This window comes from Strongylocentrotus purpuratus, unplaced genomic scaffold (genome assembly GCF_000002235.5).
Source record: "Strongylocentrotus purpuratus isolate Spur 01 unplaced genomic scaffold, Spur_5.0 spur5_scaffold_4, whole genome shotgun sequence".
Lineage (NCBI taxonomy): Eukaryota > Metazoa > Echinodermata > Echinoidea > Camarodonta > Strongylocentrotidae > Strongylocentrotus > Strongylocentrotus purpuratus.
The window spans coordinates 21,025,211-21,041,552 of NW_022145610.1; the positions used below are offsets into that span (position 1 = coordinate 21,025,211).

Sequence of the window (16,342 nt, forward strand, 5' to 3'; positions counted from 1 at the left end):
CCCCCAGCCCCCCATCAGTAGGCCAGTGGCCCCCAATCTACACCTTGTTGGCGGGAAAAATCGCAACTGATCTCTCCCTACCTTTCTTCTTTCTCTTTTTTATTTTTCCCTTTCTCTCCTTTTTTTCTTTCCATTCCCTTCCTTCTCTCTGTTTTAGGTTTGATGGGGGGGGGGGGGGGGAGGCAAGGGCCTTTCAGCCCCCCGATCCACACGTTGTTGGCGGGATTAATCGTAACTGTTCTCTTCTTCTGTTCACCCTTTTTTTTTCTTCTTCCTCTTTTTGTTCCCTTTTAGCTCTCCTCTTTCTCTTTCCCTTCCTTCCCCCTTTTTTTTGACGGAGGCAAGGGCCTTTTGCCCCCCCGAACTACAACTAGTTGGTGGGAAAATTGCAACTGATATCCCCCTTCTTTTCTTTTATCCTTCCTCTTTTTTCCTTCCCTTTATCTCTTCTTTTCCTCTTTTCTTTCCCTTTCCTTCCTTCTCTCTTATTTTTTCATGGGGGGGGGGGGGGGGGTAACAGTTGGGAGGCAAGGCCCTTCCGGCCCCCTGTCTCCTTCTTCCCCCTTTTCTTTTCTACTTCCTTTTCTTTCTATCCCTTTCTCTCCTCTTTCCCTTCTCTCTTTCTCTCTCTCTTTTCCTCCTTTTTTGCGGGGGGGGGGGGGGCAAGGACCGCTCGGCCTTCTGGATCCGCGCCTGAGTGTAATTCATTGGCTCACTTACATTCCAAATATATTCACAAGCAATTTTAAACTACCCCTCTGTACAAATCACATCAAAGATTATGACATGCTAAACCCTGGACTTCATTATTTGAAGTTTTATACATCAGTTGAAATTAAATTTGCAAACGGGAACAAGCTGTCCATCTTACGGAAATGTGTCATCCCAAGAGATCAGACTTGGTCATTATGTACCAGAATGCTCTAAACTAACGCTATTCATAAATGTTCACATTCATTTATTCTTTAATAATATTAAAAAATATAAATGGATATGAAAAGATTATCATCATGTGACTTACATAATCCAACCAATATGAAATTAATATTTTGGGGCACAATATGAAGCAAAACTTTTTTTGCATGCATCATACCAAACAATTTTATCTCAGAGAACAAATGACCCCTCTCAAGAAGCCCAGTCTCAGTAAAGCACGAATAAACTTATACATGTACCTCTGACGATGAGTCTGTATAGTCCACCTCTATTTTGATTCCTCTCGTTATCATAGTAGATCTCATAGATTCCTTGGTCTGATGTCTGGATCGGGTTTGGGAAGCTGATCTGAGTCTGCCCATCAAATGTCAGAACCTCACTTCCATCTTTCATCCAAGTAATTACGTTGTCACTCGCATCAGCATTATGACGCGTAGTCATGCTGATCCTCACTCCGGTGTCATTAACATTAACTGTCTTTGTAAACAATCCATTTCTTGATATGAATTTAGCTGTTAAAAGAGATAATGATATGAATTTAATGCATTTCATGTAGCCTATACAGGTCACGTGTAGCTGTTTACTCACCAAAGGAAACCGTATGCTTTTATGAGACTCTGCATCGAATTAGTTTACTGTTGATATATTTCAATTACAAGTTGAGATCATTCGAATGTACATAAACAGCATCAACATAATTGAGATAATTTTAGGCTCAACTCATTTACTCAATTATTTGGTGTTATTTAAGTCTCAAATTTCCTAACAAAATCCTCCTCTATAATCTCTAGATTCATTCTCATTATTTATGTCAAATCTCAAGCCTTTGTAATAAAGCCATTCTCAAGCATTCATCTGTAACAAGTACGTAAGCGTCATAAGCGGAGCCATTTTATTGGAGTACTCTCGCTCCTGATCCTCGTTTTTAATGCGGATTATAAATGAACTATATCCAAAGAAATCTCGCATAACAGCAAACAGTTCATATAGCTCAAGATACCCAACCTCTGCTGTTACAGTACATCGTGACTGTGTAATCTACATTTGACGAATACATCTTTAAAAATAAGTTAGGGAGTCCTATATAATAAATCAAGAAACTCTTGGATGGATTCAGTCATTCTTGTCAGATCGCTACCAACTGGTTTTGTTTTTGGGTACATTTTTGAATGATCCAGTATGACATTTAGGGTTCCTCAACATCCCAGTTTGGCTGCCACACCTAAAGAACCATATTTCTGCTCTTGAGGCTATTCAAAGACGATTTTCTCTTTCTTGTTTCCATACCACATTTCTAACACTCTTACTTACGAACAACATCTGGAGAAGCTAGATTTACCCCCCTTTTATACTCGTCTCATTTATTTGACAGTGTCTTTTGTTGTAAAATGCATCCGTATTTTTTTTTTTATAATGTACCAGATTATGCTCTTCCCATTCCCAGTTCAAGACGCTCCCATAGTCTCTTCTTCAATCATCAACTTGCAAGATCAAATGCTCTGAAATTGTCATGCTTTTATGCCTTTCCTAGGTTCCTCTATATCACCATGTTTGAATGCGCTACTTAATGTTACATATCTGTTTTGAAACAATAATCTGATGTACTGTTGAAGTATCGGCTCCCTGGATTTATTTATTAGGTGGTCTGTCGTCTACGACAGATCACCTATTGTTTTCGTCAGAATTTTCTTTCTTCCTTTATTCTTTCTTTTTATTTATTTCTTCACTTTTTTGTTCACAAGATAACTCAAGATCGGTTTAGTCAATTTCTTTTAATTTTGGCACGGTCATAGGTCATTGTCATGAGACGTGACAGGATCATTTTCAAGGTCATCAAGTCTTCATGACGTCATTCAGGCGCCAATTTGTGAAATCACATTATCCATCATATCTTCATGATGCGTCATCAAAGGTCATTCATATTCATATCACATATACTTAAGGTCAAGGGTCAACAGGTCACGTCATCAAACGTCAAATAATGGTCATGACGTGCGCGTCAAAATTTAAAAATGTTCATAATCACTTATAGGTAATACAAAATGTTGGGAAATTTTGAAAATTGGATGGATAGTGATTCTTTACAATTTTGATATATTTGGATGCCCCTGCGGATGTATTATAAGCACTAAAAAATGTAGCCCCTAAAACACTTCTGCTTTTGAGAAAAATTGAATATAAAAATTTACCGGTGCTCCCGGTAAATTTTGATAAATTTCAAATAGCGCCTACGGCCGTACGATGGTAGCTGCGACCATGAAAATCTCAGAATATGTAGTTGTGGTATATAATTTCCAAACAGGAACAGCTAATTGGTCGATTTTAGTCAAAAACATTTTTTATAGCTTAATTAATTTTTTGACCTTGAGAGGGAGCTATACATCATAAAGAGTTTATTATTTACAATTTCATAACTTGAAACTCGATTTTTAGCGCGACAACGATCACTGAATATTGTAGGATCGCATACGCTTCCAAAATATGTTCATTTGAACCAAATTCATGACCCCATACCAAAACTTTGTATTACGTTTAAAGGCAGGCTTTACTACTTCAGCTAGAAGGGATTATACGACCCAGCGAGCCAGCGAGGTCAATGTGACAGGTGGCTATCTCATTATTAAACTCAGCTCTCATTTAAAGTAGATATTCATTGATTTTAAATACTAACTTTATTTTCATTATTGCAAAGTTGAAACTTTGATTCGACAACGTTATCAAAATTCAATGCTTGGAAACATTCGAAGCAGTGATTATTATAAATTACAAAACGCTTTAATACAGCCCCGGCATAGCACCTGAAGAGCTCTCCGAACGCTACTGAAATGTGTGAGATCACAGTATGGACATGACTTGCACAAGCAGACGATGTCCCATGACATCTTACACATTTTCAGTGCCTGTGTTTTCATCTTTTCTCGAGTTCTTTCTCTTACTTCACTACCGTCAGGCTAAATGTATAATCCATTGCCTCACTCTAAACCCCGCGCATGGTTTTATTTTGATGAAAAATGCAGCGATACAAAAATAAAGGAATCTGTCGCTTGTAAACAAAATAAGACGCCATTGTATATTCAGCTGCACACACTGAGGTAAGTTCGGCGTTTCAAGAGGGAACAAATGCCGTCCTTAATATCATTCCGGGGGGTTTTAATTTGAAAGTCTGGTTTCTTTGATTGTTAATTAACCCCTATCCTGTGTATTTACAAGCAAGAGATTTTAGTTATCAGAATCAGGTCATATCCCCCTTTGAATGGTTTGACATGCCATTACATATATATGTATATACTAAACTCATTATAATTTGAGAAATAATAGCTTTGCAATTATGTTCATTCTCTATGGGATGTCGTCTGCTTGGGCGGTGTTGGTCCATATAGTGACTTCATTAAAACATCGTTATTTTCCCGGCGAATCTCTCGTATATCCCAGCTGCTATGGAGGTGGTTGTATTTGTATTTTTATAAATCACCCGATATGTAATGATCTAAAACTTGTCCGATGGCCATCTGTTAGCTTACCAGTTTCTAGTGATATATTAGTTGAAATATTTGTGATCTTCTTTGAATTTCACCTTTAACATAAGAAAAAGAGGATCATGGGGGATCAACAGGAACGGATTGGGGAAGTTTTCTATATAGAGGGAGCAAGTAGCTACAAGTAGGATAGTGTGCCTAAACGTGAGTACGAATCAGGTCATTTTAAGCATTTTAAAATTTTGCGCGCGCGTTTTCGCGCGTAATGTCATTTTGCAACATAGAAACGCCATAGAAACGTCATCATATTTGGCACATTTTTCCAAGCATTTTGATACCTTGTTAGCTTTTTTTCTGACCAGTAATAACGCAATGAGCGTCCGTCAAAGTTGACAGCACGCACGGACCTGCCCTATCTTTATCCACAATACACGGGCAAAACATGCCTATACAAAATTTATTGTAACTCTTCAGAATGGATAGATTATGAGTCGGAAATATGATTTCATGTCTCATTTGACCCTCAATTAACTCAATTAACTCATGACGTCATCATAATGGCCTCCGAACTCAAAATTTAAATTTGCCTATTATGACGTCAGCATATTTTTGGAAAATTGATTGTATCTCTGTAAATATTGATCGATTTTCTTCCAAATTTTGGTATGTTCTAGCTGAGACATTTCTCAACAAAAAAATTGCCACAATTTTTCATTTTTACAATAGCATCATGGCGTATTTTTTGCGATTAAAGGAGGCATAGCAATTTTTCACATTTTGCGTGTATTATCTGAAGGACATGACTTTTTCGCAAAACTGGATTCTATATTCCCGTCTTTCGCGAGCAATATCGCCGTCGTTTTAGCTTTGTTTTCGCTGAGCTTTGAATATGTTGTAGCTGAGACAATGAACTATCACAAATGTGCCCTGTATTTTCGATCAGATACCGGGATCATGCTCATATTTTACTTGCAAAGTGGGAGTTGATAATTCCATTTTCCGTTCACATGTAATCGCTATGGGTAATGTTTTGGTATATCGGTAACGCACTTGACTTCCGACCTCGAGATCCCTGGGTCGAGTCCGGGCGTCTCCAACAATTTTTGTTCTCACTTTTTTCTTTCTTTTTGACTTTTCACTGATCATAAGAATTGAAGACAGACCACCTAATTTGTCAAAGTGACGAATTAAAGTCTAGTTTTTTTCTCATGCCGTTCATGATTGGTATTGGTCTCATAACATTATCAAGTTAAACATAATGTAATATTTATGGAATTGGACTGTGTTGAACCTTACTTGCTTATACATATTTCTACTTTTACTTCTACTCTCAATTTACCTGTCAAATTATAATGAAAATATGTACTCAAAACTCAGTTCATCGAGATAAATGTTAATTCTAAAATGAAGGACTTCACTGAGCATGTTACATTGTCCTTAAATTGAATATATATTCCTGTTTTATATAAGCAGATAAGTGATAGAGATTGATTTGATTTAATTATCTCAATTTATTTAGGCCATAAACGCATGTGCAAGACTTGTCTATCGTCGGTCAACATTCACTTCAACCGCACCTCTTCTGAGAGAGAGCTCCACTGGTTGCCAGTCCGTCAAAGAATATCATTCAAAATGTTGTTATTTGTTTATAAATCATTGAGTGGTCAAGCTCTTAGATACATAACAGAACTGCTTCAAATCAAAGTCTAGTCACACAATCTTAACCTGCGCAGTCCCACAGATATATTATTGTTCCAGATTCCCCATGGCAAAACTAAAGTAGCTCTCGGGGACCGTGCTTTCGCTAGTACTGCCCCAAACTATGGAATAGCTTGCCAATTATGAAGCACTTCATCTCTCAATGTCTTCAAATCCAAATAAAAAAACATACTTTGTCAATTGAGAGATCCTGTTTTGTAGAATTTAGTTAAAAAAAGGAGCTCTGTACCAGCGCAGCTGAACATATTTTGTATAAAAGCTGCGCTATATAAATGTATCATTATTATTAAAAAAAATGTATGAATATTGTTGTTGCGCTTTGTGTTTGTTCACATGCCGTAAAGGATTGTTGTTGTTTTTCATGCCAAAAAATTCAACATACATTCCATCTTTCTATACATTTCTTTACGTTTCTGTGAGTTATTATGCTTGATGGATGTACTAGAAATCTGTTATTTTTACCGTTACTTCTTAATTCTAGTCACATGTAAGACCAGCGGACGTGGAGAACCTCATGACAGAATCGAAATTTTTGAGGTAATCCTTAGGCGTCCGCTGGTGGCATTTCCACTGTCTTGTTACTTTTTCATGTTATATGTTCTGTGTTTGTCATTTCTATTTCGTTTATACATGTTCCTGGAAATTAAATAGATATACAAAAAACAAAAAATCTAATTAGACTCTACAATCTTACCATCACTTCGTTGGAAAAATGTAGTAACCCTTGTAACATCTCGATCAGGTTTAGAAGCCTCACAGTGGAAAGGACCGAAACCATCTCTATCCCATCCATCTCCTGTGGGGAATGTGACCAGTCTGACGTATAAAAATCCGTTACTTGGGTATTGCTTATCTTCTGGTGGTGATCTGTTTGTTGTTATTGGTGCTGATCGACCAAATGATAGTAAAGCATCTCTATCTGGTTCACTGCGCCAACATTGATACTCCACAAATGAAGATGTATCTACATTGGTGTATGAGCGGGTCAACACTGTGATATGAATAACCTCACCTGGAATACCAAAATAGAATATAATGTTTTGTTTACAGTATACGAAATTATTCATACCCATACCAAGTTTTGCAATTTCTTAAGTATGGAAAAAACTATGTTTCTTAAGAATGTAACATATTACAGCTTACATCAAAAAGTATATAACAAAGGCCCTAATTGAACCAATTCTCATTCTTGAGTTATGGAAACAAAATTACAATGGGTATGAATAATTCAGTTGTTATCCGTAAGTCTATACTCATTTTCATTTTATTCAAACCCTCAAGTAACCTTTATGTACTATATGCAATCACTTAAACAATAACATAACTGTAGAATAATCTAACTCTAAATCAATCGATGGCCTATTGAGAAGCAATGAATGTGAGGGCATGCCCCTTCGGGAAAACTAACGTTTCAAATACGAACTGAAAATATGTTTATTTCCATAACGCGTGAACAGATTCACCAAGCAAGTTGCTCAATGCACTCCTGTATACCACGACTAGTAGGCTACCGTTTTCAATGCTCACACCATTCATGGAATTCCTATCCACCACTAGTTTACCAATTATTTTTTAATTGCATAACCTACATCAGTAGTATGGGATATTTACAAAAAAGGTAATAAAAGGTAAAGGTAAATCAAAGTTTTGGTATGGGGTCATGAATTTGGTTCAAATGAACATATTGGAAGCATATGCGCTCCTACAATATTCAGTGATCGTTGTCACGGTTGAAATCGAGTCTAAAGTCATGAAATTGTAAATAATAAACTCTTTATGTTGTATAGCTCCCTCTCAAGGTCAAAATATTAATTATGCTATAAAACAATTTTTCTTGACTAAAATCGATCGATTGGCTATCCCCGTTTGGAAATTAGATATCACAATAACACTCTGAGATTTTCATGGTCGCAGCTACCATTGTACGGCCGTAGGCGCTACTTGAAATTTATCAAAATTTACCGGGAGCAGCGGTAAATTTTTATATTCAATTTTTCTCTAAAGCAGAAGTGTTTTAGGTGCTAAATTTTTTAGTGCTTATAATTCATCCACAGGGGCATCCAAATATATCAAAATTGTAAAGAATCACTATCCACCCAATTTTCTAAATTTCCCAAAACTTTGTATTACCTTTAATGCAAAGGTCAAAACCCAGTTTTATCATGCGTCTAGTTATAGTAGGTTTATACTTAATGCAAGGGGTGTAGCACCTGAGCAAGTAGTCTAATCATTTTCACGAATACCCTGATAAATAAAATAAGTAAAAATGGGGACACCTCCGAATACATCACAAGTGGAAGCAAGCAAACAGACATCTCACATTTAACAAGCATTTCTCTCGCCATCAAGATACTTCCGAATAGGAAATTAACTGTGTATAAGGACCGAGATTTTGTCCCTTCAAGCATTACACATTTTGTTTGTTTCTATCAAGGAAAAAAATGCACATACTGTAACTACCCCCCCCCCAACACAATCGACGTTGATCATAACCTTGTAGCACGATCGCTGAGGGAAAAGTACGTCAAAAGTTTTCTTATGATAATTAATAGAAGTATTTTCAAATATCGTTCCCATTATATTCGACAAAACCAAGGTACTTTTGCATGTACAATAGGCAACTATAATGTACATTAACACTTTGCATCTTGGTAGAACGCAGGGTCGTTGGAGCGAATTGCAAAGTGGGGGGGGGGGGGCAACAACAAAGGGCACTTTGGGGGAAGGGCACCTACAAAGGGAATTCTCAAGGAGAAAATATACCATTTTATAAACATTGGTATATACCCCTACATTGTGCTTACATTATAAGGGATGATTTCAATATTTGTTTCTCTTTATACATAATGCAAGATATTGCTTAAGCATCATACTTTGCAGTTTGGTGAGATGGTCTGAATGTGCATTTACGAGCGAGCGAAGCGAGCGAGAAAAATTTTAAAGATCTGTAAGGTCGCAGTGCGAAAAATTACATCTTATAAAAAAAGAAATACCCAATCCTGATGGTGGTATCAGCACATTCTCATAACAGAAGACTGAAAACTGTAATAAGTAACATAATTATATCATCTATAAATGCGAGCGAGCGAGCTAAGGGGGGAAATTGCTCTTAGTTGCTTTAAATTAGGGGCATCTTACATCCGAAAAAATGCAATCACCAGGGATGAAAAAGGGCATTTATGAGAATAGGAAATGGACATTTGTCGAAGGAAAAAGGGCACCCATTATATTTTGATAGCGGGGGAATTTATGAAAAGGGTCTAGGTCCCTTATCAGATAAGAAAGGGGCAAATTAAATTGTTAAAAAGGAAATTATCAGAGATGAAAAGGGGCACTTATCGCATCTCAATAGGGGCACTAACCAGATATGAAAAGGGGCACTCATGAAAATAAAAAAGGGGCACATATGTTAAAGGATATGTGCATTTGTTGAAAAAAAAGCGGCACCGGGCATAGCCGGGCATCTATCGAAGGAGAAAGGGGTTTTTATGAGAAGGGGGAAGTGACACTTATAAGAAGGAAAAGTGCATTATTAGAAAGGAAAAGGGATACTCATCAGAGATGAAAGAGCACTTATCAGGAGGGAAAGGGGAATTTTTCAAGGTAAAACGAGCATCTCTCAGATTTGAAAAGGGGCAATTATCGGAGGTGAAGTGGGCACCAATCTGAAGTGAAAAGTAGTAATTTTCGCGTACCTGAAAAGGGTCATTTACAAAATATGAAAAGGGATCTTATGAGGATAATAGTGGACACTATTGATAGGTGAAAAGGGGGCATTTATGAGACGGAGTTCTCCTTTCTTTAATGGGGGGACTTATCATCGGGAAAAGGGGCACTTATTAGAAAGGAGAAGGGGCACATGTGAAGAAAAAAGGTGCTCTTATCCGAGTTAAAAAGGGGTAGTTATTAAATGGGAAAGGGGCACTTCTTACAAAGGAAAAGGAGGCACCTCTCAGATTTGAATATGGCAATTATCAGAGATGAAGGGGTCACTTATCAAAAGTGAAAGGGGGCATTTCTGGTACCTGAAAAGGGCCACTTACCAGAGATTAAAAAGGGCACTTATGAGAATGGAAAATGGACACTTATTGCAAAGAAAAGTGGAAATTGTCGAAAGGAAAAGGGCATGTCTCAATATAAAAGGGGCATTTATCAGGGGTGAAAAGGGGAAGGGTCGCTTTTACAAAGTAATAGAGGCACTTTTCCTATTAAAAAAGGGACACTTCTTACGAAGTTAAAGGGGCACTTTGGGGGTACTTGAAAAAGTGGGGGCACTGGAATACAAAATTAAGTCGAGTAGCTTTCTTATAATTTGTTCTGATATTTTTTTCAAAATGTATTTGATATCAGATTTTGAGTTTTGAACAAAAAGTGGATATAGTAAATTTGTATATAATCAAAACAATTATCATACGGGTCGTTTCCGTCCGAAAACCTTTTTCCATTGAGTGTCATTAATAATTCATTTCTCTAATTGTGTACAAGAGGAGCTCTCGAAGTCAGGCGCAACTCATAGGGCTACTGTTTTCTTCTCAATTAAGTACTGACACACAAAGATATTTCGGCTTTCTGTTTGTCAAATAGTGAAATTCTGATCAAACGACTGAGAGCAACTTCTGAAAAGATACTTAGATGAAAATAATGTCCCAAAACATATTCCAAACAAATGTTAACACCCTTCAACAATGTGCACATTTCAGACTGAAACGGCCTTCAACTTATAATGATCAAAAGTGTATTTTTTAAACTCCCAGTATAAAAGTAAACAAAACCACCAATAAGTCGCCAGATGTGGATTTTTTGTTTTGGTCTGATTCTTTGGTCTGGTCTATAAAGGTCTATACTCTGACTGATGATAGCAGCTCCAATAGGACATTAATGATTTTGCAATACTACCGTGTGAGTCAAAAAAAAATTACACCTAGAAAATTGCTTATTATTTTTAAAATCATCTATGAATAGTAAATTATTATACATCATATGAAAGAGCGTTTTATCTCAAATCATATGTTATTCATTCATTCAGCCATTTCCATTAAGACGATGTACATAAAACCTTAATATAATCAATACACAGATTTCAAAATAGCTATATACAAACAGAACTGGGTCCACATGGTAGATGATATCACGATTTACCTCCCAAAAAAGTTCCTGATTACCCAGAAGAAAAAAAAAAAAAAAGGAAAAGCTATAAAAGAAAAAAGGATTTATGAAAATCACATCAGGCAAAATATTGGCAATAAGAACCTTATAGTTCCTCATTGTCTATGATCGACATCCTTCCTCATGATAGATGTTTCTTCGGATTAGGCCAATTTAGTTTCATACGTTATTCATTCATTCAGCCATCTCCATTAAAGGTAATACAAAGTTTTGGGAAATTTTGAAAATTGGGTGGACAGTGATTCTTTACAATTTTGATATATTTGGATGCCCCAGTGGATGTATTATAAGCACTAGAAAATTTAGCCTCTTAAACACTTCCGCTTTTGAGAAAAATTGAATATATAAAATTTACCGGTGCTCCCGGTAAATTTTGATAAATTTCAAATAGCGCCTACGGCCGTACAATGGAAGCTGCAACCATGAAGATCTCAGAATATGTAGTTTGTGATATATAATTTCCTAACGGGAATAGCTGATCGGTCAATTTTAGTAAAGAAATGTAGTTTTAAAACTTAATTAATATATTGACCTTGAGAGGGAGCTTTACAACACAAAGAGTTTATAATTTACAATTTTATAACTTTAGACTCGATTTCAACCGCGACAACGATCACTGAATATTGTAGGATCGCATATGCTTCCAATATGTTCATTTGAACCAAATTCATGACCCCATACCAAAACTTTGAATTACCTTTAAGACGATGTACATACAACTTTAATATAATCAATACACAGATTTCAAAATAGCTATATACAAACAGAACTGGGTCTCCATCAGGGCTCAAATTAATTTTTTGCCCACGGGGGCTCTTCCAAAAAAAAAGAGCCCCCGTGAGTCTTCTCACGGGGGCGCTTTTCGTGTTAACGGGGGCTCTTATTTTAATACAAATTTCCATTGAATTGGTACCCGTGAAATTCCTTGGTATTTTATCATTATCATTTATCTAAGTCAGTATTTTTCCTCTTAGAAATTTACTTGTTACATAGCTGTTATTGACTTATTTACATTCTTTCTTTACTTTTAGTCTTTACCATATCCTTCCAAAACACAGGGGCGGATCAAGCTTTTTGCTAAGGGTGGGGGGGAGGGGTGGGGTACCCCAAATACGATGTGGAGCATCGTCCACGAGCCGCGCAGCGGCGAGGCGATTTTTGTTGTTGCTATTTTGAACCCCCGTAAGTGGTGTTTTCCTGGCATTTACTAACATGCGGATCATCGTCCACGAGCTGCGAAGCGGCGAGGCGATTTGTTGGTAATTTTTTGAACCCCCGTTAGTGATGTTTTCCTGGCATCTACTGACATCTACTAATACTGTGTAGGTCTGGACACATGATAGCATTTTTCTGTGCACATCACATCTTTCCTTGGCAGCCCAAGGGGGAGGGGGGGGGGGGTAAACCCTCTAAACCGCCTAGATCCGCCCCTGCAACATCTTATGCCTTCTTCTTCTTCTCAACATTGATTTACTGGTCGGGTTACATTATTTGCTGGTCTTTAAGAATCACCAGATTTCAGAGGATTCAAACTTTCACAACGAAAAACTTCTCCATGTTTCAGTCCTTGCGCGATTGTCGATCTCCAGCTCCAGCAGATATTGGGCGTCAGCGTGCACACCGGTACTACCAGCGCAGTAAAGCCACTGTCCTGACGGCCGCACCGCGAGCTTCCGTTGTTTGTATCGGGAATACTCGTAGAGATGGTAGAGAAAGCGCCATCTAAGTTCCATTTCATTGGTTTAAGGTTTGAAAATTAATACTCAATATTGTGTTAAAGTTATATCAGAAAAGATAATCTTTATTTTATAATTCCACGGGGGCGATTTTTAATTTTGCGATCGCCCCCGTGAGCAACCTGACGGGGGCGATTATGGAGCTCACGGGGGCGAATCGCCCACCGCCCCCGTGTATTTTGAGCGCCATTCTCCATGGTTGATGATATCACGATTTAACTCCCAAAAAAATTCCTGATTACCCAGAAGAAGAAAAAAAGGGAAAGCTATGAAAGAAAAAAGGATTTATGAAAATCACATCAGGTAAAATATAGGTTTTCCCGCCCAACTTCGTAAACTTAGCATCCGAATTAACGTTACGTTCATTCAATTTCGTGCGAAATTGAATGACTATGTAGATCAACATTCAAAAAAGCTAATTGCGTCATTCAATTTGGTTTAGTAGCATGCGATTTCATACTCTTGTCACGAAGACGTGCAAAACGAGCATTCAATTTAGAAAAGCGTGCAAAGAGCATTCGAATTCGCACCGGACAGACGGTGATATGTCTTCGTGCATTCAATATCGTGATTAGACATACACATGTGACATTTGTGCAGAGGCGGCCCTCCCCGGGGGGGGGGGGGGCACAGTGCCCCCCCAATTTTTCAGATATCCCAAAAGTGCCCCTATTACTTAGTAAAAGTGCCCCTTCCCCCTTTTCACCTCTGACGAGTCCCCTTTTTATTTTTGACACGCGCCCCTTTTCCTTCGACATGTTCCCATTTTCCTTTGCAATAAATGTCCATTTTCCATTCTCATAAATCTTGAAATTATCTTGAATAAGTTTTTAATCTCTAAAAAGTGCCTCTTTTCAGGTACGAGAAGTGCCCCTTTTCACTTTTAATAAGTGCCCCCTTCACCTCTGATAATTGCCCTATTCAAAACTGAGAGGTGCTCCTTTTACTTTGACAACTTCTCCTTTTTTCCTTTGTTAGAAGTGCCACTTCTCCTTTTAATAACTACCCATTTTTAAAACTCGGATGATCACACCTTTCATTTTAACATGTGCCCCTCTTATTTCTAACAAGTGCCCTTTTTCCTTATGATAAGTACCCCCATAAAAAAAGAGAGAGCTCCCTCCCCTTCTCATAACTACCCCTTTCCCTTTCTAATAAGTGCCCCTTTTCCTTATGATAAGTGCTCCCATTTAAAAGAAAGAGCTCCTTCCCCTTCTCATAACTGCCCCTTTTAAAAATCTGAACGGTGCCCCCTTTTCATTCAACAAATGCACATTTTCCTTTATTATAAGTGCCCCTTTTCATATCTGGTCAGTGCCCCTTTTCAACTCTGATAATTCCCCTATTAATAATGATACGTGCCCCTTTTACTTTCTAATAAGGGACCTATCCCCTTTTCACCTCTTATAAATGCCCCTATCAAAATCTGATGGGTGCCCCCTTTTCCGTCAACAAATGCCTATTTCCCATTTTCGTAAACGCCTCTTTTTCATCACTGGTGAGTGCCTCTTTTCAGGTGAAAAAAATGCCTCATTTTCACCTCTTATAATTATGCTTTGTACTTTGACACGTGCTCCTTTTCTTTTCTAATAAGTATCTTATCCCTTTCGATAATTGTCCCCTTTTCATGTAATCATTAAACGTGCCCCTTATTTAAAGCGACTAAGAGCAATTTCCCCCAAAGTTCGCTCGCTGCACTCGCTCGCATTTAAAGATGATATAATTATGTTACTTATCAAAGGTCTTTTCAGTCTTCCGTTATGAGAATGTGCTTATAACCCCATCACGATTGGCTTTTTTCCTCTTTATAAGATGTAATTTTTCGCACTGCGACCTTACAGATCTTTAAAATTTTTCTCGCTCGCTTCGCTCGCTCGTAAATGCACATTCAGACATCACACCCAACTGTAAAGTATGATGCTTAAGCGATATATATGTATGAAGAGAAACAAATATTGAAATCATCCCTGATAATGTAATCACAATGTAGGGGTATATACCAATGTCTAACAAATTGTATATTTTCGCTTCGAGATTTCCCACTATAGGTGCCCCTTTTTTCGAGAAAGTGCCCTTTTTTGTTGGTGCCCCCCACTTTGGAAGTCGTTCGGCCGCCCCTGCATTCGTGTATTGCTTTTTATTTGATGTTAATTTGTCACTTAATATACTTCTGTTTGAATAATTTTATGCAAAGTTTACTTGGTGGAATGACATGCGTATTCATTCTGTCATTACACAGGTAACTGTCCCCAGAAAAGGTGCACAATTTGTGACTTCTCTTCTAAGCACAAGCTATATATAAACAGATCTTGGACAGAGGTAGAGTTCAGGTTTAATAGACATGGACATGATGGAAACAAATACAATGGTGAATAAAGAAAAAGATGTTAAATGAAAAGAAAGAAAAATCACCTACTCTATCAAGACTGATCAAAACAAACCACTTAAAAAATAACCCTAAGGCATTTATAATGAAAAATATGAAGCTATGAATAAAGAGATGTTTGAAAAAAAATAAATTTTGTCGAAAGAAACAGAAAACATAAAATGCAATATAAATATATCAGACAAATGAGAAGATTGTATAATGTAAAATCATGTCAGAAAAGATTATAGAGAAAAAGAATAAATAACTGAACATGAAATACTGAATATCTGAATTAACATCGAGCCTCATACTATGATTACGAGGTCTAATTTTAATTTGAATGACCCGATTGCGAAAGAGGTTGCCCATAGACGAAAATGAAATCGCAATTCGCCATAGAATTCTCCTCCCACTCAACATTGGCGAAATTGAATGACCCTTACGCATCTTCGAATTGACTGAACCAAGCTTTGATTTGAATGTGCATGTTTAGAAAGTTCGGTGACTCGAAACGAAATTGAATGCAACAAGTTTAAAAAATGAAACAGGGGAGCAACGAGTGAAGAAAATTTGCTCGAACATGAATGCATGTTAATTAAAAGAATTGCTGCTTTGACGAAATTGGCCGGGAAAACCTATATTAGCAATTATAACCTTATAGTTCCCCATTGTCTATGATCGACATCCTTCCTCATGATAGATGTTTCTTCGGATAAGGCCAAAAAAAAACAAAAAACATTTTTTTTTTATTCACTTTCATTTCAATTCTGATACACTGTACATCCTTACTCATTTCCGGGGTGAGCAGGAGTTGGAGATGTTTACTAGCGTATATATGAAAGTGGGGCAAGGGGCAATTCGCCCCTCCTGACAGGTTTACCACCAGGAAAAAGCATTGTAGAAAGCTGGTAACGAGTCACTGTAAGCAAAGAAATGCATGA

The 16,342-nt window shown here is 37.4% G+C and overlaps 1 protein-coding gene across 1 annotated transcript in view; it reads right to left on the reverse strand.

Annotated features, from left to right (window-relative positions):
* LOC100889252 (tyrosine-protein kinase receptor Tie-2-like) overlaps positions 1-15,848 on the reverse strand; it is a 30,255-nt gene extending 14,407 nt beyond the window's left edge. Inside the window, exons 1-3 of the mRNA XM_030997225.1 lie at positions 15,845-15,848; positions 6,826-7,143; positions 1,176-1,448 (exon numbers count right to left, since the gene is read on the reverse strand). Of these exons, the coding sequence (XP_030853085.1) occupies positions 1,176-1,448; positions 6,826-7,143; positions 15,845-15,848 (595 nt within the window). The remainder of the gene's footprint in view (positions 1-1,175; positions 1,449-6,825; positions 7,144-15,844) is intronic.
* Between the last annotated feature and the right edge of the window lie 494 nt (positions 15,849-16,342).